The 24,736-nt window shown below is 44.0% G+C and overlaps 1 protein-coding gene across 2 annotated transcripts in view; it reads left to right on the forward strand.

Moving 5' to 3' along the window:
* Positions 1-4,274: 4,274 nt before the first annotated feature.
* ANAPC1 (anaphase promoting complex subunit 1) overlaps positions 4,275-24,736 on the forward strand; it is a 74,853-nt gene continuing 54,391 nt past the window's right edge. Inside the window, exons 1-9 of one of the 2 annotated variants that reach the window (XM_067532828.1) lie at positions 4,275-4,387; positions 5,720-5,956; positions 9,604-9,765; positions 9,958-10,009; positions 11,103-11,206; positions 15,707-15,789; positions 20,734-20,807; positions 23,236-23,384; positions 24,379-24,599. In XM_067532828.1, the coding sequence (XP_067388929.1) occupies positions 5,744-5,956; positions 9,604-9,765; positions 9,958-10,009; positions 11,103-11,206; positions 15,707-15,789; positions 20,734-20,807; positions 23,236-23,384; positions 24,379-24,599 (1,058 nt within the window). In that variant the 5' untranslated portion in view covers positions 4,275-4,387; positions 5,720-5,743. The remainder of the gene's footprint in view (positions 4,388-5,719; positions 5,957-9,603; positions 9,766-9,957; positions 10,010-11,102; positions 11,207-15,706; positions 15,790-20,733; positions 20,808-23,235; positions 23,385-24,378; positions 24,600-24,736) is intronic. The other variant, XM_067532829.1, reaches the window with a different exon arrangement.

A 24,736-nucleotide genomic window follows, 5' to 3' on the forward strand; every position in this document is an offset into this window, starting at 1 on the left:
GCACGTTTTTCTGTTTGGATGTTTTTCCATCCTCCAATGCAGTGTGAAAGTCCCACACAATTGGGAGAAACTGACTATGGTCCTGATCCAGCCCTAAGCATCACCTGGGTGGACTTCTGCCCATGCCTGGAGCCACGCTGCAATTAACGGGCTCCAGGCTGCCACCGTCCCCCCCCTCTCCCCTCAAATCTTGTAGAAGTGTGTAAATTTACTCAGATGATTTACTCCCATAAGGCCTGCCTACACTGCAGTGTAAGCCAAGTCTTAGTAGAACTGGAGTGAGCAGACCCTGGGTTTGTCAACCTAGGACTTGAGCGTCCATACTCATTTGTAACCCTAGGTTAGGAATTATTGAACCCTGGGTCCCAACCTGGGGCTCCTGCATCTGCACTGCATTATGCGACACCGAGGCCAGCTACCCATATCCCAGAGTTCCCAGTGCCCCTACAAAATGTGGTTGCTCTAGCCCTGTGTTTGTGGTGCCATGTGGGAAAATGACTGTCCACCACACTTGACTGTCCAGAAGACAAAGAAAGTCAACCCATGGGATTATGGGATATGTTGGCAGACTCCCAGAGCATGAGTCCAGTGGGGCTGTGTCTACACTGCAAAGCAATAGGTCTGGAACCCTGGGTCCTGGCTTGACTCAGGCTTGGATCCTCCACCCCCATGGGGTCCTGGGACCCTGAGTCCATGCAATTTGTGTGTAGATAGAAGGGGGATTAGGCTGAGCCTGACTTGAACCCTGGTCTTACACTGCAGTGTAGACATAAGAGTTCAGTAGTTCTGTTTGCAGGGCTGGGGCCTAACTGACTGTACAAGGGAGACAATGAAACTGACTATATTCAAAGTGCTGTCAAACACTAAAAGTAAACCAATGGGAAAAATAAAGAGAATCCATTTCTCTAACCTCTCTCCTGTAGTAATTTATGGGTCAGTTTTAACAATGAGAGGTAAAATAATTGTAGAAAGAAATATGATTTGTAAGTTAACTATGTCCTTTGTATGCCGTGGTGTTGTAACTGTATGAAGAGCTCTGTGTAAGCTTGAAATCTTGTCTCCCTCATTAACAGAAGTTGGTCCAATAGAAGCTATTACCTCACCTGCCTTGTCTCGCTTTTAAATTCCAGAAGACGTTTCAGAGCCCCAGTTGGAAGTGCCTCTTTGAACTACAGTAACCACATGTTGCTGAGTCTAACTGGGCTCAGCACCTTAAAAAGGCTTCGGGTTACACTCATGACAAGGAAAGATAAGAGTGTGGAAAGCACAAGAGACGTAAGAATACCCTTTTTATGTTGTATTTTTGGTTGGCTGTTGTTTATTTGGAGCTTAACTATAAAGCTGCATGACAGGAATATGGATGAAAACTGTTGCTAGTTCGTATGCTCTTGACTCAAAGAGGACTCAGCAAACAAACTGGAAATGCTAGAGAAGGATCTTTGCTTAACCAGGATTTCTTATACATTTTCTGTTCAGATGCTCAGTTTCCAATTCTGCCGCTAGGGGACAGCATTTGAGACACTCATTGTAGTGGATGTTTCTTGGCATGTGAACTTATTGGCTGCACGTTGTGTGATTGTTATGTGCCATTTCACAGTGGAGCAAACAGTGAAGAATGCACAAACCTGGCTTTGTGGATCAATCACTGGGTGAAAACAACTCGTCCTGTTGAGGATGAATGAAATCCTAAAAGGGATGGCAGAGGAGTAGTTTAATATGGTTGTGGATAAGGGATAGTAACACTCGTGTGACTTTCAGTGATTTGGACATTAGAGGGGAATTGAGACTGGGAACACTAACTTAGCAGACTGGAACTGAGACTGTACAAAACAGAGGAGAAATCTTCAGTGTACTAAACCTTCAAGGAAATGAAAATGTATTTATCTAAAGTTACCAACCCAGTCTGGGCTGTGGGCCAAGGAGAGCTCAGCTTGAAAAGCACAGCAAGCACCTTCCTCTAAAACAGGGGTGGGGAACCTTTTCCCTGCCAAGGGCCATTTTGATATTGCTACCTTCATTCGCGGGCCATGTCGCCGATTCCGCCGCCGAATTCCCCCCGCCGCCGCCGAAAAGGCGCAAACGGAACCGTGCCGCCGCCGACTCCACCCCCCCCGCCGCCGAAATGCCGCCGCCTTTTCCGTCTTTTCGGCGGCGCGGTTTTACAGTGTCCGCGGGGTGCCGTGGGCCAGTAACCACCTCCGAGCTCCCGCCGCCGCCGAAAACGGGCAGACGGCGGCAGGGTTTCGGCGGCGCGCACTTCCCGCCCGCCTGCCCGCAGGCCAGATCAAATTCTTTCGCGGGCCGGATCCGGCCCGCGGGCCGGAGGTTCCCCACCCCTGCTCTAAAACATCTTCTGGCCCCTAACAAAGACCAGACACTGCACTAGACAGACTGCTGCTATGATGTGGTCTGGCAATTTTTATCTGCTTAAGAAACAAAGCTCAAAGTAAGAAGCTTCAAAGGTGGATGTAATGCAGAGAGAGGTGGTGCCTTGAGGCATTGAACTGAAATAAAGGGACGAAGAAGTCCCGTACAAAAGGAATAAAGGCTTGGCCACACGACCAGATTTCATCAAAGGACTCCAGAGTTCAGAAAACAGCATTTCAACAGTGCATAAGAGTAAACAAACAAGCAAACATGAGCTCTGTAGAAGGTAGGGAAGGAGCTAAACAGAGGATACTCAAAGCAGGTGAGACATTGAGCAAGGGCTAGCGAGGTATAGCTCCTATGCAGAGCTCCTTTAGAGAAAGGAGCTTACTTTAAGGATCCTTAGGGCAGCAGCTGCAGTCCTGGGTGGTGCAGACCTGCTACTGCTGCCTTTGGGGCCGTGCTTTGGACTTCTCTTTGACATGTGGAAGTGCTAATGCTCATGCATGTGAGGGGGAAAAGCCTCTCAGTGGTTCTCCAGAGCCTCCTGTTTCAATAAAAAAGAAGCGAGCATCTCACTATTACTGACCACAAGTATTAAAAAATCATGAAATTTAAAAAACAACAAAACTTTGGATTTCTTTTTAATTGCCTCCTGCTGTCAACCGTGAGGGCAAGAAACTTCTGTGTTTATTTTCAAATGACTGATGAGATTCTCCTGTAACCATAGAACTGCAGGAGCTGGGGCTTTAAGAAAACCACAAAACATGCCGAGACTCCTGATAAAATGCACAGTCGGCAGCACTGGCGCTAGCTGTTTGGCTCTAGAAAAACCCTTGAAAATGTGATCCAAGTAAAACAGATGCGAATTTGGAGAGCCTGGGAGGACAGGTCTGTGGTGTGAACTGCCCCATTCATTGTAATGTTCCAGTGGGGTAGCCGTGTTAGTCTGTATACAGCAAAAACTACGAGAATCCTATAGCACTTCAAAGACTAACAAATTTAATTTCTGCATAATTTACGCCTGCAGAAATTAAATTTGTTAGTCTTTAAAGTGATACAGGACTCTTGTTGTTTTTATTCATTGTAATGAATGCTAAATCAGGTGCCTGTGAGGATACTTTAAATGTCAGTGTAATGGATTATTTCCCTGCCCATCAAAATACATGAAGAAGGAGAGGCAGCGTACCATGGAGATGGTCACACCTACTATGAGTGTCTGTTAATTTTGGGTTACCCGTTCACAACCCTTGATGGGTTAGAGTGTGTGTATGATAGATTTCATTTTTCTGAGGGTGGGGAATCAGTTTTAAAAAACTGGGATAAACCCTGGTTTACGGACCAACAGGTTAAAGCTAGAGAAATATTGCTTTAAGGAGCACAAGACCCACCTATGAGAATCCTGCTTAGATTGGGATTATGACTATGGTGCACTGTGCCTAATTTTCTCTGCTCCAGCAGCCTGATCTACTATGTAGCTATGACCTGTGTGTGTTGGGGGGGAGAGGGGAAGGATTCTCCAGATACTGCTTCAACAACTCCCACATAATCCTTGCATAGTTGCTGGTGCAGGCCCAGGCTCTTTTATGTCCTGGAGATCCCCACTTCCCCTCCATGTCTCTCATCCCACAGCACGTGCCATTTCTCTCCCTATATTCCACCACCGGCAGGCAAGCTCCAGCCTCAGCCAGCTCCCTGCTGCCATGGTGACAACAGCATCCATGCTGCCATGGTAACACCACCAGGATTCTAACGCCTTCTCCCGCCAACTCCCTGCCGCCCTAGTGATACCACCAGAGTTCTGCCCCCGCCCGCCGTCATCCATCCGTCCGAGCAGCACCAGCTGGGCCCCGCCCCTGCGACCCGCGCGGGGGGTGATGGGAGTTCCAAAATGGCCGCGCCCGTGTGAGGAGCTGCCGGGAGACTCGCTGCGCTGCCGGAGCCACACGGGGAGGAGCCGCAGGAACCGGACTCGCCGCCGCTGACCGCCCGCCCGTCCGTCCTTTCCCGTGTCACGCAGGTCCGTGCGCCCGGCCCCGGCCCCAGCCAGGAACCCCCAGCCCGGGGTCTCGGTAGGGACAGACACACCGACACCACCGGGCCGAGGGGCCTCCCCGGTGTACCCCCGCCCGAGAGAGACTGTGCCCTGCGTGTGTGCACCCCCCGCAGCGCACACCCCTCCGTGTGCCTTCCCCCAGCCCGCCATTCACACAGTGCACCCCCATGACACACACACACACACACAGCTACAACCGCTCCAGTGAGCGCTCTCCTCCCCCACACCCCATCTCTCTCTCTCACACACACAATCCGGAGTCAGGAGTTGAGGACAATGGATAAGGGAAGTAAAGGGTTACAAGGAGAACTCTACCGCCAGCAGAGTTAAGGACAATAAGAAAGAGATTTTAAAATATATTAGCCACAACAAGAATCCTGAGAATGGTATTGCTTGGTTACTAGATGGAAATGGTAGAATTAATAATAATGCAGAAAAAGCAGAAGTCTTTTTGTTCTGTATGCGGGAGGGGAAGGGGGAAACAGATTATATAATCTCATCATACGAAGATTAGAATACTTTCTATTCACTAGTATATTTGAGGAGGATGTTAAACAGAACCTACTAAAGTTAGGCATTTTGAAATCTGTAGGTCCAGATAATTTGCATCCAAGAATTTTAAAAGAACTGGCTGAGGAACTCTCTGAACCATTAATGTTGATTTTTGATTAGTCTTGGAGCACTAGGGAGCTTCCAGAATGTGGAAAGAAAGCTAATGCTGTGCCAGTTTTTAAAAAGGGTAAATGGGTTGAGCATGTAAGTATAGGCAGTTCTTCTGAGGAGAACCCGGCCAGCGCCTCCCCCCAGGCAGGTGCCTGGGGACATGGCCCCCTCCCGCTCTCCCCCTTGTTATGCCATTGACATCAGGGGCTAAGTCAGTTTAACCGTGTTGCTCAGGGATATGGTTTTGTCACATCCCTGAATGACAGTTATACTGACCTAATTTCCTAGTGTAGACCAGGCCTTAAAAAGGTAGCTAGTACTAGAGTTAAAATCAGCTGATGTTATATTAATTGTTTTCCTTCTCTTGTCCACACTCCTTAATGTTAGTAGATTGAGTTTTGGCATTATAAAGGAGATGCAAATTAAAATAGAAATAACTGAAAACATTTCCTATTAAATAGAATTACACGCTGCAAGCAATACAAGGCTTTGAACCATATTTTTTATTTATTTTTAGTGAAAATTAAGATTTATGTACCAATGTTTGATTGTAGTATGTTATAAAGGTAATTTGCGTGCTTTACATCTTAGAAATGACTATTGACACAAACCAGTGTTCTGTTTTTGCTTCAGAAATAATGTTGATATTTGGAACCCATGTCGAACAACTATGAAGAGAGAGTAACGATGATTGCAGCAGGGGATTTGCAGGAGTTTGTTCCTTTTGGCCGTGACCACTGCAAGCACCACCCTAATGCCCTGAACCTTCAACTTCGGCAGCTGCAGCCAGCCTCTGAAATATGGTCCTCTGATGGAGCTGCTGGCTTGGTGGGATCCCTTCAGGAGGTTACAATCCATGAAAAACAGAAGGTAAAGTTATGTTTCCTGATTCAACGTTTATTTTAATCATTAAACCAGACACTTGCATTTTAGAAAAAGAGCTTGAGGGAAATATCTGTTGTAAACTATGTGGAAAATATGTACTAAAATGAGGCAGCGCTATACTTATGAAATCCTCTCCAAGAGAAAAATGGTATATGGTATGTATTCTTCAAGCAGTTTATGAATTAAAAAGAGAGCACCCTTTACTACTCTATTTCCCCTTCAGCTTCATGTTTACTTCTCTTGAGGCTCCTCACCCAGGCCTTGGGGGGTGCTGCACTGGGGTCCCTGTTCAACCTTCCAGCCTGAGAAGGGGAGGGGCAGCTACAGGAACTCTTCACCCCATCGCACCCCGAGGCCGGGTGTTGCAGAGAGGAGTAGAGGAGCCTTCCTTGTTGCTCACAGGAGGCAGAGCCACATGAATTGCTAGGCTTTTTCTGTGCCCCCATCCCTTCCTGTGAGAATGGCTTCAGCTTGCTGGGGGGGAGGGAGAGAGAGCTCTTCAATCAGCAGCTCATGATTCTGCCCAAGGACATTGAAAGGCAGCCAGTCAGAGGGGCTTTTTCCCCCCAGACAAGGCTCTAATTCACAGAAGGGCGATTCTAATTCATGTCATTGCCAGACTGGTTCCAGCCCAGCTCAATTCCTGTCATAGCAAAAAAATGAGTTGGCCAAAGTGCCATTGGTTTCAATGATCTAGCTGCCACAATCTAGCAGTTGCAATAACTACAACTGCCCTGTGAGTGGAAGCATTAAAAGGAAATCTACACACACAGAGTGTACAACTTTAGCTGTGCTAGTATAGTCTGGATGCAGTTATACAGATCTAAGGAACCAGTATTGCTGTGTCCATGCTAGGGTTATACCTACTTACTAGTTCAGTACAAAATCAGCATCCTAATCAATATCAATGCAAAAACTGTGTAGACCAGGCCTAAGTAGCCTCCAGCTAGTCAGGAACACTGCTCAGTAAATGCCTACTGCATTTCCTTCCTAGTTCTTTGTTGAATTCTGTAACCGACTCTGAAAGCCATGTGTTTGGGCAAATTGCTGTTCCCATTGGTGGGCAAATTATCTTGCAATATTTTTAAGAAAATGATTGGTTAGGATACATTATAAAAACTGAGGTCAAACAGAAAGTAAGGTGAGAAGGAACATTACTGCTGTGAAGAATTGGGGTTCTTGCGTGATTACCCCAGTAAACCCATGGTATTGCCTGCTGCTCGATTCTGGACTTTGTTTCTGTCAGCGAATCAAGAACTGAGGGGAGGCCTAACATAGTCACCCCCAACATCAGTTGGGCCCCCCAACATCAGTTCTATGTTACAAGTTAATTCTTTAACCAGTTCTGACATACTGTAACATAATTCTCTAACCAATCATACCCCACCACCTTAACTGATTACTATTAGTTATGCGATAGACAGAGACAATCCAAGAATCAACAGAAATTATCAATAAAATGGGTACCATAATGACCAAACAATATGAAGGGTAGATTCTACAAACACAACTGTTAACAAGTGTTTAAAAACCAGACAGAATACTATTAACCAAAGTTGTCTTTAAGCATTCTAGGGTCTTTTCTTTATCTGGAGATGTTAGACTGGTATCACCTTCTAAACAACCTGGCACTGAATGTGTGGATGTGACCAGTTTATGGCAGCCCAATTTATGGCTGCTTCTGCTGCTTAGCTGAAATACAAGGCCTCAGACTGTCACAGTGAGAGAGAGAGAGGCCCATAGATAGGCGTCCTGTGAATTTGATTCTTTGGTTTTATACCCTTGTAACTACCTAAGTGATAAGAATATACTTAAAAATCATAGGCCTTTACAGGCAGGCCTAAATGTCTATATTCTAACAACTATGTAGGTATAAGATAGAAATACCTGTTTTTCTTGTTGGGGGAAATACTGTGAGGTTGTTGTTAAAAAAAAAAAAAAAAAAAAAAAAAACAGGGACAGAGCTGTTGTAGATAGGTGCCCATTTCACAACTGAAACTTGTCAGTGGTCTCTACAGATTAGTACAAGGGTCTCTTCCAGTTCCAGGATCGCTTATTTTAAAACTAAACCAAGCTTCAAGTTTTCAAATAGGTACACACCTAGGTCAGGGACCCATATATACATGCACAAGTGTTTGACTATCTAGGCCTAGACTTTTATCTAAGTGATAACTTAAAAATTGTTACTTAATTTCTTTACTGAAGACTATTACAATACTTTGGATTATTCAGTGTATTCACTTTTTCACTATTTATACTGTTTAGTTTTTGCATTTCTCAGCTTGGACATAAATCAGTTTCATGTGCAGGTTCTTCTCACTTATGTAGTGTTTGGATTGCAAACAATACAGTGATGTTTAGTTTTTTTTAAAACTACTGTTTTTCCATTGAAATTTAAAAAAATCAAGGAAACATTTCTGATGGACTCTAGATTTTACGAAAGCTTGTTCTCACACAAATGTATGCTTTTTTCCTCAAGTCACATAAACACCAATTTTTTTTTGACTACCACAAGAAAAGATTTTTGGGAGGCAGTAGGATACAAAATTGATTTCTGCCTTTTGGTTCTTTATACACTAGAACTCCTATTTTATGAACTAATTGGGAATTGAGTTTCTAAAATTGAACATCTCAAAATTATAGTAGGTGCAGTGAATAAATTGCAGTGTGATGCACTGCATCACTTTCTTCTTGTCCTTCAAATCACTGCAAAGCAGTTTCCAGTGCATTGAAGGCATCAGGATATGAAGGGATGCCAACTTATTTTTCATCAACATCACTTTCATTATGTCATTTCCCCCCCCTCCACCCTCTCCAAAATCAAGAAAAATTATTTATATAACAGGTTTGTCATATGATTGCTGTTCGTAAAATTGAGGTTCTACTGGATTCAGGCAAATGCTCCAAGGACTGCAAACTTCCCTCCTGCTCGCTTTTATTTAAAAAAAAAAATAGACCATACAAAGACACCCCAAGCACACCATGAACAATGCAGGAAAATGGACTGGGTATCCTGACACAGCAGCAGACGGTTGCTGAAGTGTCTTCCTGGTTGAATTTTCTGTAGGTTCAGAGCAAGGATAGTATACACCAGGGCTCGACAAACCCCGGGCGCCTAGTTTTTTTCCGGGGGGAGCGGCTGCCGTGCTCTGGCCAGGGCGCCCTGGTGCTGGGCCCACATTGTGGGAGAGGGGTGGGGGGAAGGGGCGGGGCTGGGAGGGGAAAGCAGCTGCTGTGCTCCGGCCAGAGCGCTTCGCCGCTGGGCCCATGTTGTCTGGCTCCTTAATTTTTGGGCTGGCTCCTAGCTCCGAAGCAAATTTGTCAAGCCCTGGTATTCACAGAACTTCCTGATAAGCAGAAATTTGTCTGTGTTCTCCATCTGGCACACCATATATGAGCTCATATTTGATTGTAAATTGAGATTTTTCTGTGTTGGGAATATTTTTTTAAAACAGGGAAAATCAGATGTAGAAACCAGAATCCAGTTTGCTCTGCAATGTTGTTCAAAGTCTTGATTTGATTAATTTATAAAAAAATAAAGTTAGGCCACCCTTTAAGATCATACTGACTTTGAGGCTATCAGCCTACCATTGAGAGGAACTTGTGACTTTTTTTATCCTCTTGGTTTTCAGGAAAGTTGGCTTTTGAGGAGAGGTGTCAGCGATGTTGGGGAAGAAGTGGAATATGATGAAGAACTGTATGTGGCTGGCAATATGGTCATTTGGAGCAAAGGAAGTAAAAGCCAAGCATCTGCTGTTTATAAGGCTTTCACTGTTGACAGCCCTGTTTTACAGGTATAAATTGTTGAAATTATAGCCATTGAATGGCTGCATATTTGCTAATCAATACTACTTAACTGAAACGTGGCTTAAAACCTCTCTTGGAGCAGTGGGACATTAGGTTACAAAATAAAATTAAAAAAGAGAATTTGGTATCAATACCAGCTTGACTTTCATAAGTAATTGCATCTTATTTTTGGTTTCTAGGCATTGTGGTGTGATTTCACTGTACCACAGGAAAAATCTGAAAAAGTCGACAGTAAGTTTCATTCATATTTTACTTCACTGCCAAACTAATATTTTATCTGAGTTTAATCTTTATGACTTGGGAAGTGTTGTGATAACTGAGATGAACTGTATGGGCTAAAGGTGCTAGCATAACCCAGTCACTGTCCAGTGCTGAACAAGGTCTGGGGCTGGGTATGCAGAGACTTCAGGATGCCTACCACCATGGCAAACACCACCATTAAAAAACCTTTGACTGAAGATACAGAAAAGAAGAAAAAACAATTAAAGCATTTGAAATGTATATTAATTAAGAATTTTATTTTAATAAAGTTTCTTCTTTCCCTTTCCCTGTAGACAGTTTTTAGAAAGAAAAGCCTCCTTGTTTGACAGTCTCCCAGATGGTATCAAAGATGGTGAAAACTGTCATCCCTAGTGGTGTTTGGGATTCAGCTGGAGCTGGGGGGAGTTGATATCATCTGGGTTCCTCTCTCTCTGGGCCATACTGGTCAGGTTCTCTCTCCAGACCAGGATGATGAAGGCCCGGGGTCCCAGAAAAGGGTGGGGGTGGCAGACATGATGAGGAAGCTTGCTCCAGTAGCTTCTGTCTGTTCTTTTTGTTCTTGTGTTTTGGTTTTTTTTCATACTTTCCCCACAAAATCTCTTTTACTTAAGGACCCAAAAAGGGAGTGAGGGGTGGAGTACCCCATCCTCTCATTATTTTGTTCACCAATTAGGCCTAATATCCGGCATGCCAATTTTGACTCCTTAATTTCTGGCTCCACATCTCTTGTTTTTAAAAAGCACAATTTCAGCACAGTCCTTGAATTGTATTAACTTGGCCTTCTTGTTTAGACTAAGTCAATTAGTTTGTCTCTTTTTCTTACTTTTTCCCATCAACATTTGTTGTTATAGGTTATTGTAACATCTTATGAACTATTACATACTTTTTACAGTTAATCTCACAATTTGGGTAAATGTCTAGGCCCAATTGTCACAACAGAAGCTAATCACCCATTTGAGAACAGCACAGCTAACCACAAAATAAAAGAAGTCCCCACTTTGTGTATGGGAAAATTTGATGGAAGAGCTAAAAATTATTTGTTTGTGTTCTTCCCCAATTTCAGATAATGATGAAATAGTAGAAAAATGTATCTGCATATTGCAGAGCTCCTGCATAAACGTTCATAGCATAGAAGGAAAGGATTACATTGCTTCCTTACCTTTTCAGGTAGGTGTGTGGTTTTTTTTTTTTAAACACTTGCATTTATTTTAATGTGCATCTTATTGTAGTTGTTGTTCCCGATTTATCTTTATGATGTGGATGGTGCTTACAACATAGCTATAATCTAGTAATCCTCAGTGTGAATTCTTAATAATTGTACTAGCTAGTGAAAGTGTGACAAAGCAGATATGGGTATGGCCTAGTGGATCGGGTGTTGGATTAAGACTCTGAAGACTTTGTTCTATTCATAGAATCATAGAGTTGGAAGGGACCTCAGGAGGTCATCTAGTCCAACCCCCTGCTCAAGGCAGGACTAACCTCAGCTAAATAATCCCAGCAAGGGTTTTGTCAAGCCGCAGCTTAAAAACCTCTAAAGATGGAGATTCCACCACCTCTCTAGGTAACCCATTCCAGTGCTTCACCACCCTCTTAGTAAAAAACATTTTCCTAATGTCCAACCTAGATCTCCCCCACTGCAATTTGAGACCATTGCTTCTTGTTTTGTCATCTGCCACCACCGAGAACAGCCTAGCCCCATCCTCCCTTGAACCCCCTTTCAGGTAGTTAAAGGCTGCTATCAAATCTCCCCTCATTCTTCCGTTCTGCAGACTAAACAAGCCTAGTTCCCTCAGCCTCTCCTCATAAGTCTTGTGCTCCAGCCCCCTAATCATTTTTGTTGCCCTCCACTGGACTCTCTCCAACGTGTCCACATCCTTTTCGTAGTGGGGGGTCCAAAACCGGCCCCAATACTCCAAATGCGGCCTCACCAATGCCGAATAGAGGGGAATAATCACTTCCCGCGATCTGCTGGCAATGCTCCTACTAATGCAGCCCAATATGGTATTAGCCTTCTTGGCAACCAGGGCACACTGCTGACTTATATCCAGCTTCTTATCCACTGTAACCCCCAGGTCCTTTTCTGCAGAACTGCTGCCTAACTCATCGGTCCCCAGTCTGTAGCTGTGTATGAGATTCTTCCGTCCTAAGTGCAGGACTCTGCACTTGTCCTTGTTGAACCTCATCAGATTTCTTTTGGCCCAATCCTCCCGTTTGTTTAGGTCCTTCTGTATCCTATCCCTACCTTCCAGGGCATCTACCACTCCCCCGAGCTTAGTGTCATCTGCAAACTTGCTGAGGGTGCAATCTACCCCATCCTCTAGATCATTAATGAAGATGTGGAACAAAACCGGCCCCAGCACCGACCCCTGGGGCACTCCGCTTGTGACCCGCTGCCAGCTAGACATGGAGCCATTGATCACTACTCATTGAGCCCTATGCTCTAGCCAGTTCTCTATCCTTTTTATAGTCCATTCATCCAACCCATACTTCTTTAACTTGCTGATAAGCATACTGAGAGACCGTATCAAAAGCTTTGCTAAAGTCAAGGTATATCACATCCACCGCTTTCCCCACATCCACAGAGCCAGTCACCTCTTCATAGAAAGCAATCAGGTTGGTCAGGCATGACTTTCCCTTGGTGAATCCATGTTGACTGTTCCTGATCACCTTCCTCTCTTCCAAGTGCCTTAAAATGGATTCCTTGAGGACCTACTCCATGATTTTTCCAGGGACTGAGGTGAGGCTGACCGGTCTGTAGTTCCCTGGATCCTCGTTCCTCCCTTTCTTGAAGATGGGCACTATATTTGCTTTTTTCCAGTCATCAGGGACCTCCCCCAATTGCCACGAGTTTTCAAAGATATTAGCCAATGGCTCTGAAATCACATCAGCCAACTCCCTCAGCACCCTCGGGTGCATTGCATCTGGCCCCATGGACTTGTGTATGTCTAATCTTTCTAAATAGTCTTGGACCTGTTTCTTCAGCACTGTGGGATGTTCACCTCCTTCCCATTCTGTGCCGCCCAGTGCAGTAGTCTGGGAGCTGACCTTGTCTGTGAAGACAGAGGCAAAAAAGGCATTGAGTACCTCAGCTTTCTCCATATCCTCTGTCACTAGGTTGCCTCCCCCATTCTGTAAGGGGCCCACACTTTCCCAAATCATCCTCTTGTTGGTAACATACCTGTAGAAACCCTTCTTGTTCCCCTTCACGTCCCTTGCTAGCTGCAACTCAAGTTGTGCTTTGGCTTTCCTGATTTCATTCCTGCATGTTCGAGCAGCATTTTTATACTCCTCCCTAGTCATCTGACCAAGCTTCCACTTCTTGTAAGCTTCTTTTTTGTGTTTAAGTTCACCAAAGACTTCTTTGTTAAGCCAAGCTGGACGCCTACCATATTTGCTATTCTTTCTGCACATTGGGATGGTTTGTTCCTGTGCCCTCGATAAGGTTTCTTTAAAATACAGCCAGCTCTCTTGGATTCCTTTCCCCTTCATATTAGCCTCCCAGGGGATCCTGCCCAATAGCTCCCTGAGGGAGTTAAAGTCTGTTTTTCTGAAGTCCATGGTCCGTATCCTGCTGTTCTCCTTTCTTCCTTTTGTCAGGATCCTGAACTCAACCATCTCATGGTCACTGTTGCCTAGGTTGCCACCCACTTCTATTTCCCCTACCAAATCTTCCCTGTTTGTGAGCAGCAGGTCAAGAGAAGCACGGCGCCTAGTTGGTTGCTCCAGCACTTGCACCAGGAAGTTGTCTGCAACACTATCCCAAAACTTCCTGAATTGTTTGTGCTGTGCTGTATTGCTCTTCCAGCAGATGTCAGGATGATTGAAGTCCCCCATGAGAATCAGGTCCTGTGAACTGGAAACTTTCCCTCGTTGACTGAAGAAAGCCTCATCTACCTCGTCCTCCTAGTCTGGTGGTCTGTAACAGACACCCACCACGATATCACCCTTATTGTTCTTGCTTCTAAGCTTAACCCAGAGACTCTCTACTGGCTTATTTTCAGTTTCATACTGGAGCTCAGAGCAATCATAGAGCTCTCTTACATACAGTGCAACTCCTCCACCCTTTCACCCCTGCCTGTCCTTCTGCTCCAGTTGTGTGAGTTACTCCACCAAGTTTCAGTTATTCCAATCATGTCATAGTTTCTTGACTGTGCCAGGACTTCCAATTCCTCCTGCTTGTTTCCCAGGCTTCTTGCATTTGTGTATAGGCACTTGAGATAACTAGCCGATTGCCCTACTTTCTCAGTATGAATCAGGAGGCCTCCCCTGCCGCATCATCCTCCTTCTGCTTCCTTGTGGTGTCCCACTTCCCTTCGGGCTTAGGTCTCCGTCCCCCATCGAACCTAGTTTAAAGCCCTCCTCACTAGGTTAGCCAGCCTGTCTGCAAAGATACTCTTCCCTCTCTTCGTTAGGTGAATCCCTAGGTGAATCGTTAGGTATCATCCTATTTTGAAAAAGCTGTTTTGTGTTACATATGTAACATGGTTCCCAGAGAGTAATTATCAATGGTTAATATTATTCCCAGAGAGTTATCAGTGATTCACAGTCAAGCTAGAAGGGCATATTGAATGGGGTCCCACAGGTATCAGTTTTGGGTCTGATTCTGTTTAATATCTTCATCAGTGATTGAGATAATGGCATAGAGAGTACACTTATAAAGTTTGCAGATGATACCAAGCTGGGAGGGGTTACAAGTACTTTGGAGGATAGGATTAAAATTCAAATTGATCTGGACAAACTGGAGAAATGGTATGAAGTATATGGGATGAAATTCAATAAGGACAAATGCAAAGTAATCCATTTAGGAAGGAACAGTCAGCTGCGCACACAGAAAATGGGAAAGGACTGTCTAGTAAGGAGAACTGCAGAAAGAGATCTGGTGGTCATAGTGGATCACAAGCTAAATATGAGTCAATAGTGTAACACTGTTGCTTTTTTTGCAAACATTCTGGGATGTATTAGCAGGGGTGTTGTAAGCAAGACAGGAGAAGTAATTTGTCCACTCTGCTCTGTGCTGATTAGGCCTCAGCTGGAGTACTGAGTCCAGTTCTGGGTGCCACTTTTCAGGGAAGATGTGGACAAATTAGAGAAAGTCCAGAGAAGAGCAACAAAAATTATTAAAAGTCTAGAAAACATGACCTATGAGGGAAGATTGAAAAAATTGTGTTTGTTTAGTCTGCAGAAGAGAAGACCGAGAGGGGATATGATAGCAGTTTGCAAGTACATAAAAGGTTGTTATAAGTAGGAAGGAGAAAAATTGTTCCCCTTAACCTCTGAGGATAGGACAAAAGGCAATGGGCTTAAACTGCAGCAAGGGATGTTTAGGTTGGACCTTAGGAAAATCTTCCTAAGTGTCAGGGTAATTAAGCACTGGAATAAATTGCCTAGGGGGTTGTGGAATCTCTATCACTGGAGATTTTTAAGAGTGTGTTAGACAGACACCTGTCAGGGATGACTAATAGACTAAATGCTGGGTAATGCTTGGTCCTTTCTTGAGTGCAGGGAACTGGACTAGAAGACCTTGTGAGGTCCTGTCGAGTTCCAAGATTGCACTCTGTGCCCTAAACAATGGTTAAATGTTTTGGTTTTACAGTAATTGGATGCTCAAGAGCAGGAGCATTTTTAATATTAGCCATTCAGTTTTTAAAATATTTCTGTCTTTTGTAGGTAGCAAATGTCTGGCCAACAAAATATGGCTTGTTGTTTGAACGCAGCAGTTCTTCACATGAAGTCCCTCTGAGTCCACCCAGGTATGTAATGAGAGTGGTTGCTGAGTATCTTCGTTTTGTTGTGGAATAAGTTGTTTAACCTAAAGCAGTGTGATGAAATTTTAACCATTCCTTTAGTACAACAGTGTCGCTCTCTACCAAAGCAACAATGAAATGCATCAAGACATTGGGACATATTGAGTTACGTTGCCATTGCAAAAAAAGATTTTTTAATGCACAAGTAAGATTTAGAATGTAAATGTGAAAGAGTAAAGACATTCTCAGTTACAGTGGCCCATTGGTCTGAACTCTGCCATCAAGTTCGCCCCTTTGCACATATCAAACACAGTGTTAGACGTTCAGCTTAGGGAGGCAATGTTCCTCTCATGTGATTCTCTCAGATAAGCTGGAGACTCTGATTCTGATCACCTGGTGTGAGACCCTCCTTGGTTACTTGTCAGTGCAGGACCTGCGTGGGTTGGTTTATGAAATTAAAGGCTGTGTTGTAATGCACATACCCACAAGGGAAGAGTTGAGGTGTATTTGGCCATGGGAAGGTGTCTGTGGCCTGTGTGTGGAGATAAAGCAGCCAGTGGGAAAGTAGAGTAATGGTTGTTTTGTGGGCAGCTTAGGTTGAGCATTTTTTGTCTCTTTATATTTAAATCTCCACCTTTAATTGTGCATTAAAAATGTGTTCGTGTATAAAGTAGGTGTTAAATTTTAAAATGGATTACTTCATCCACCTTGTGTCTCTAAAGAAAACTCCCACAGATCATTGCTGCCTGGCTTACGCATTAATTATTGCGGTGGCTGATATCCACACTACCCTCCTTGGTCAGTGGTGTGTGTCATCACCAGAAGTGCTTCCACCCACCTAAGAAGGGCAGTGTGGGGAGCTGAGAGCCCGGTCTCCCAGCTCTGTTGGCAGCTCCCTGCTGGGGGCTCAGCTGTTCTGCAGGCTCCTGGGCTCCCAGTGGGTTGCCCTCCCCACTGACTCCCCCCCACACACACTCTCCGTTCCCTGCCAGGAGCTGGGGTCCAGCTCCCTGGGGTTTCTCCCTTCTGCCCAGGCTTCTCACCCTGGCTCCCAGTCGGGAGCGGGGTTCAGCTGCTCAGCTCTCCAGAGGAGCAGGGGGGCTTTCTTATCAAATTGACAAGAATGACAGCCAACAGCTGATGTAAGGAATGTGGTGTCCACACTGACACTGCATCACCCGAGCTACTCCGACATAAGCCCTAGACCTTTCATTAAGGTGGTTTTATTATGTTGGCATAGCAGGGGCGTTACGTCAGTGGGAGGAGCATTTCAGTATGTACACCTCCACTGTTTTGTCAACAAAAGTCCGCAGTGCAGACCAGCCTCCATTGTGGTGGTTAAGGCTGCACTGCCACAGTGTCTGACTACATGTCAAGGCTTGTGGGGGTGAGGGAATTAAAAATGTTGATAAAGCTGTTTTGTATAACTCCAGTCACTGTAGCACTGTTAATCAAATGCAAACTGAGGTGTTAGGGTTGTCTTGGGTTACATCTATATTTACGGTGATGTGCAGAGTACAGACTCTGGATGCACAGCTAGTATGGATACAAACAGCACTGTAAACATTCAGCACTGCTTAGGTGAGTAGAGTATAGACATGCCGTAGGGCATATGCCCTCTGTGGCTTTCTCCACACTCAAGCAGTGCCTCCCACGTCTACACTGCTATTTTAAATGGTCTACTCCAGTGTCATGCTGCTTCCCCCTGCAGAAGCCTTTCATTTATCTGCCTTGGATACATATATGTAAACTAAGTACATCTCCCTGGCAACTCTCCATTCCCAGTTGTATACCATTTCTGGAGCCTCACCACGTCTTAGGGCTCTACACCCTATTTATTAGGATGCTTCGTGGGGAGGCAGGGTAATATTCTTCCAAATCTTATTACCGGGAGTTCTGTGAATTTTTGCCCTTGGATTGGGGTCACACTAGTGGTGGTGGGTTGGGAAATTCAGTCATGGGTAGAGGAAGAAAAAGGGGCTGGCTCCTTCCCTAACTCCAAGACCCTGGGGATCAGCTTGAGAACCCATTCCCTGACCTCAGTGTGTTCTTTCCTCCACCAGCACAGCCAGGGAAGGGTTCGGGTTCTGCCCCCAATCAATAAGCGTGAAGCAGGGTGGATAATTATCAATGATTTAAAAAAGTGGATTTTAAAAGTTTTAAATACATTTTTCTTTTTAAAAATAAACCAATTTAAAATTAAGTTTGAAATTGACATCCTGTGTTAAGGCCTAAGCTTACTACAATCTATTAGTCATTTACAGTCAATTAAAATTCATATTCAAGTAGTACATGTTTGCTGCTGAAGTTTTAAAGGAAGTCAAATCACTGAACTGGTGGAAATCACCGGCTAAGCACTTAGAACCAGAGTTTGTTGAAGTGCTAAACAGCTTTTGACAGTAGTTGCCTCTTTTTCAGGAGCAGAAAAAATATATTTTCTTCATTTCACTTTATTCAGCTTGTTCATTCAAAGTTGAAAAACCAATTAGGAGTTGAAAATATAGGGAAGCTTGATTTCATCTTCCAATCTATGAATAAAAATGAGAGGATGAGATCTTCTAGTTCTAAAATCTTGAAAAACATAGTGACCAGAATAATCAGTTCAATTCACCAACTACTGATAATACTACTTTTGTTTAATGAATCAGTTTTAAATGCAAAACATGTTTTGATGATTAAAAAAAAAAAAAGTTGATATCCAGCACTTTTAGGGTAGCTTTATTTAAATAATACAAATAATTGTAAAATGCTGTTTTTGTGCCATTTTAATTGAATTCCAATTTCCATCCAAATGCAGCTTGACACAAGTCATGAGTAAAAAAAATTAATCATCTCGTAAATAAATGTGGTGGGGGGGGGCACTCACCACAAGTGCCTTCTAGGGGCTAGGCGTGGTATTACAATCTTTCCCACTGCTATATGCCCGTTGTAGGTCACTGACCTTTCTAGGCAGGTCTTCATTGGCTCTGCCCTCTGGCCAAGTCACACAGTCAAGTGGGTGAACCCCTTCTGGCATAACAAAGGTCTAACAAGGACTATTGGTGTGCCCATGTTAGTGTCTTCTGCTCTGTCTCTGGGTCCTTTAAATCTGCCCTTCATTTGGGTTTCCCAACAGAGCCTTGTCCCCTTAGGGCTTAGGCCCCTTTTCCAGTGACCAGTGGGGTAAGTCGGGTTTGCCTGTTACTTCGGGTCCCAACCCAGGGACCCTATAAACAGCAGCCACATACTGCTTGCTTTAATTAGTTGCTGCTATTCCCTGGGCCTTTTCCCATATAGCCACTTTCATTTCACCCTTACCTCAGGGCTGAAGTTCTCAGATCCTCTTCATCCTTACTGAATGCAAATGCCACCAGAAATCGTCTTCTGGCTTTCCCTCCAGCTCCTCTGACCAGCAAGGAGCACCTTTCTCGCTTCGCTGGTCCCAGCCAGGAACTGAGCTGCTCAGGCCCTGCAGCTCCTTTTAGCTAATCCTGCTGGGCTCTGATTGGCTGCCTAAAGAGGCTGCACTGCTCCTTTCCTGGGATGGGATGGGGTGTGGTAGGACCGTGGGGCTGCCAGCAGGGGGCCTTGAAGGGCCATGTTGCAATAAGAAATGTGTTGTTCACCATTTTCCAGCATAATAAAAAAGTAAAAATTAAGAATCTGAATAAATGTATGTTAAGCTACATAATTGTTTAAATAAATGTGTATAGACATAATGTATCTTCTGGCTTAGCGAAAAACATCAAATTTACAGTAAAGGCTATCATTATAGTTGTAAATCAACATGTTTTAATGATTACTAATCCATGAGACTCGACCTTTCTTTAGGAAATATATCTAACAAGTACAAATGCAAAACAGTATTAAAATGAATTATTTAAATCAAAGTTTCCTGCATGCTAGTTTAACTCATGATTGAAATTGGTGGTTTAAATTGGTACACGCTGGCATAAAGCCAGGTTGCAGGCTATGGAATTGGTTGGACAGGGGAGTGGCTTGTGTAGCTCCCTTGGAGCTATGTGCATCCATCCCAGGGTATGTGGTTCTTATTTTTAACCATGCTGATATACCTCAGTGAAAAGTGTGCTCTAAATAGCTAGGCAGATACCCATCATTTAGCAGTCTGCATTTTGAAAGTTTTACATTAAGAACTTCCACTTTTTTCAAACTTGTGAAAGTCGTGTGTTCTCCATAAGGACTACATGTCTAATCCAGTTTGAACATATAACACTGAGCTGTTTTTTGGTTATTGGCTGTCAAAGTCCATAAGAAAAGAAAAACTGTTTCTCTAAACCTGTGATGTCGTTCAGAAAAATTCTCCTGTGGTATTTGATAATTGTAAGAGGAATATTTCTGGTGAAAAAGTTAGGAGCTCAAAAGATAGTAGAATTTAGAACTGCACTTTTCAACATGCAAACCAGCACCCTATTCCTACCTTACACTGTGCACTAAAAAGCAATAGCACACACAGTATTTCAGCTTTCAAATGAGATTTCAAACTGACATTCCTGTTTGTTGTGACCAGTAGAGATCTCTTGGCTTTCCAGTATTTATGTTCCGCCACATTTTTATCTGGTAAGCCTGTGTCTCTTTACATTTCCCCTGCAATTGCAGTTGGATATAATATTCTTTATTTCCTATTCTGAACTGTTAAACGCTGCTCTGTGCTGGTAAATAGCTGCGTCATTTCAGTAGTGGGTGAAATGTTCCAAGTTATTATATAGAGATATCAGTTTAAGTTTCCGAAGCTGCTCAGAGATAAAAATATACTAGATAAACAGAGTTTGGGTTTTTTTAATGATGTATTAGATGAACCATACTAACTTTAGTTAATGGATCATAGATGTCACTTGTTTACTTTTGAGGCGTTGACTGTTAAAATTGCCGTGGGTGTTTGTGATTTATCAGTTAGATATTAGAGCTTGTTAACACTCGATTTTTAAATACATTTTTCCATTTCTTTTCCAGAGAACCTTTGCCCACTATGTTCAGCATGTTACACCCTTTAGATGAGATAACACCTCTTGTCTGTAAGTCTGGAGGTAAGCTGTCTTTTTAAAAAACCATGAAAATCCATACATAGAAATGAGTCATGCAGCTGCAATATTATTGAACACAAACTCGAATGTTTACCATCCCCATCATATAATCTGTATATCACAATGTAATGAATTTTCAAATAATAGCTCTTTTAAGAATTTAGAAATGGATTATTTTAGCTGCTTTATATGTTATTAAGATTTTATGTATGCAGTGTTGTTGTAGTTATGTTAATTAAATTAATTAATTGTATACTAAATTAATTAATTTAGGATTTCATGTCACTTCGGACTTGTCGATATGAATACTTACTTTGTGGCAAGCTGGGGTGTAACTTTACCCTGCCCTCGTTTGCCACGTGCTACCTGTCTGCATAGACTTTGCTGCTGGGCTGTAAAAGATTCCATGTGTGCATTATTGTAGATTTACAGCCCGGCTTGCTACCCAGTAAGCGTATGTGTAGACAAACCCCATTATTTGTATTGTAGCTCCAGTATATGTGAGGTGTCCAAAAAGACCTCTTTGAATGGCTGGCTGCCACGGAGGGATTCTACAAAGGACAGAGATTGCTTGTTTGGTTACGTTTGTAGCCTTGCTGCCACTGAGTTGTGGTAATTGACCTGCATGTTGCTGGTCTGGAGTCATGATCTTCACATTGCAGCTGACTCCCCACATACCAACATCCTTCTTGAAATAATAGCAGAGTGGTCACTATAGTTAAGATTGAGTGTTGCTTGCTGTTCAAAGGTTGATTATTTGAAGTGCTCGAAAATCCACATGCTTACTTGGATTGCCTTGAAATCTGCAGTTTGTCTTGGGGGTGCAGGGTGGGGTTAGTGGTCTAAATTTGAGCACCTATAAGGACATCTTAATAATTTTGGAATTCCTTGGGCACAATGTAAATTGGAACCTCCCCCCTCCATATTACGGTAGGAAATAAATAGTAATTCTTGCCTTAAAAAGCACAGCATAGTGGGAATTGAAAAAGTTTTACATGTATTCGGTTGATTTAAAAACAACACTGTTTGGATTTGTGGCAGCAGAGTCATGAATGACATCTGAAAATTCAGTTTCCAGAAGCACATGGGATTCAATTTGTGTCAAAGACTGGATAACATTAAAAAAAAAAAAAAACCCACATCACTCACTGCAGGGGCTCCCTTTCTACAGGGGGCCCAGGGCATGTGCCCAGTTTGTCCAGGCCTTTAGACATCCCTGAGCAGCCATGCACTGAGTGTTCCGGCCTGCCCTTGGCAGCTTTCCGGAAATGTATGTTGTGCATGTTCCTTGCTTTGCCCACGTTCTTTAAGGGCTCTGTTTGGAAGTTTTGCCCTCAGACCAAAATTTCTGGTTTAAATGTGATATTTTAAAGTGCTCTAAATTCCACATGCTGACTCTGATTGTGCACTAGAAGTATTGTTAAGGAAATCAGCATTAATTAAATAGAGGGAAGATGGAAGACTCTGGTAAGTGGTTCGGATGATGTATTCATCCTGAACAATGGAACTGAGTGTGATCAAAAGGTCACTTGGTCAAGGGGTCCTAATATGAGCTGCTCATAATGTTTCCAGATTCTCATCAGTTTTTTGGTGCAGAGCTAGAGAATATGGGGCAGTGGAGTCATGAGGAGAAATATGGGAGAGGGGTGTTAGAGTGGAATAGAGGGGGATTTAGGAGGTGGAAGAGTAAAGGAAGAGGAGTGTGGGATTGCAGTGAGGGGAGGGTGGCATAAATGGGGATGGTTGGTTGGGGAGGGGGTTCAGGGCAGCAGGAAGTTGTGGGAGTGAGGGAGGTGGGTGGTAGAGGAAATGAGGAGAAGTGAGGGATAGGGGGTGCCTGTCAGCCCAACATTCAACTCCCATTTGAAGTTGCAGCCCCAGCCCTCTCCCTCTCCTCTATTCCAGGCTGGGCAGTGAGGCTGTAAAAGGAGATACCTCCCATTCACAGCACCATCTCTCATGACGACAGCTAGGGGCCAGCGTGGGATGTCTCACACAAAGGGAAGGGGGCAGGGAGCTATTCCAATGGTTAATTACACTCTCTGTGAAAATGTTATGCCTTATTTCCAATCTAAATTTGTCTAGCTTCAGCTTCCACCCTTTGGACTGTTTATACCTTTCTCTGCTGAGTCCCAGTCCAGTGCCCTATCCATTACGTAATGCTGCCTCTTATTTAAGCTACTTTGAAATGGCTCGGATACAACAAACTGTGGCCTTTTCCATTGGGTCTGAATGCTTAGCTATGTCCTCTTAACTGTCAAACCCCAACCGAGCCTCCACTCCCGTAGAGTTTGGTAATCTCTACAGGAAAAACCAAAGTTACCAGCAAACTGGGACGCATACAATGCCCTGGTAGCTTTGTGTAATTAATAACGCAATTACAGAAACCTTCCTGATTTAGATGGGATTAACCTGAGCACTACTTCCCTAGCAGGTGTGTTTGGCTTGGCTAGAGTACAGTACGTTGCTGATTACACACTGCGCATTGTGTTCCTCACCGAGGAGCCGTCTATTGTGATGACCTATGACACTGTTCAGAGTTTGCATGCTGTCTGGGCCCTTCGTAGAGTAAAACCAGAGGTAAGAAATTATTGCTGATTTAAAGGTGAAAGTGTGTGTTTGTGTGTGTGTGTTTGTGTGTTTGTTTGTTTGTTTGTTTGTTTTAAAATACATATTATCTACAGTCCAGCCCATGTAATGGGTAGTGTTAAACTGGTCAAAACAATGGAACTTCTGAGGAGCAGTTCCTCCTTCAGTTATCTGCTCAAACCATGATGAAGGATGCTGGGTTCCCCTAACACTCACTGATGTTTAAATGCCTTAAGCAATGGTGGGTGTTTCTGGGTGTGAGGGGGTGTGTCTGGTTGGGCATAGATCTATCTGCCACGTAAATGATTGGTGAGAAACTACATTTATCACTATGCCCCTTCGGCTGTCGTCCTGGCAATCTGCTGACTAAAGATCAGCCAAGCCTCTCATCACTTTCAAACAGCTGCCATTTAAAACAAAAGAAACAAACAACTAGCTGCCAGGAAGAACCAAGTGGAACATTTGTGGGAAAGAGGAAAAACAACAGATGAAGGGATTCAGGGAGTGCTGCCCCCCCACCCCACCTGCTTCTCTCCAGGCCATGTGGAGGGGTCCCATAGGGCTAACCTTAGGCCCTATTGCTCCTTCCAGTGTGGGTCTAGTGGCCCTGTTGTGCCTTTCCTGCTTTCTTTTCCTCACTGTGTTGAAAAGCCAACATAGGGAGAATCTGCCTAACCCTGCTGTGTACTGTCTTCCTCTCCCTGCTGTGTGCAGGAGTCTGAGGGGAAGGCAGAGGCCCTCCCCAATGGCACTTGCCTCACTTACTGGCCTGAGTGAAGTGACGGTATCCCTTGAAAAAGATAGTATCTTCAGATTGCTAACTCAACCACAGGGCTGAGAAATCTAGCGGCAAATGAGTCTGTGTGTGTCCCATTTCACTTTGGGTGCGCTGGCTGAGTAACCAGCTGGTCAGTGAGGCTGGCACCCCAGCTGCTTGGAACCGCTCCCATTCCTGGTGATGTACAACTTCTTTTGTCTCTTCCAGGAGCAGAACACAGTCCTAAAGTTCGCTGAGCAGGCGGGGACGCCGCAGCACGTGGCCACCAGCAGTTCTTTGACTGCCCATCTCAGGAGTCTCTCAAAAGGAGACTCACCAGTGGCTTCCCCTTTCCAGAATTATTCCTCTATTCACAGCCAGAGTAGGTCGGTGTCATCACCCAGCATGCACTCCCGCTCACCTTCCATATCCAACATGGCGGCTCTGAGGTGGGTGCTAAATGGATTGTGCGTATAGTAGCGTAAAAGATGAGCACGTCTGATGCAGAGATACAGGGAGAGCAATAGACTCTATACAACATCTAAACCTGTACCTATCTGTCTAACTTATCTGGCCCCCATTACCA

Source organism: Emydura macquarii, unplaced genomic scaffold (assembly GCF_026122565.2).
Source record: "Emydura macquarii macquarii isolate MOO-44397 ecotype Brisbane River unplaced genomic scaffold, CSIRO-AGI_Emac_v2 contig_3305, whole genome shotgun sequence".
In the NCBI taxonomy this organism is placed as follows: Eukaryota; Metazoa; Chordata; order Testudines; family Chelidae; genus Emydura; species Emydura macquarii.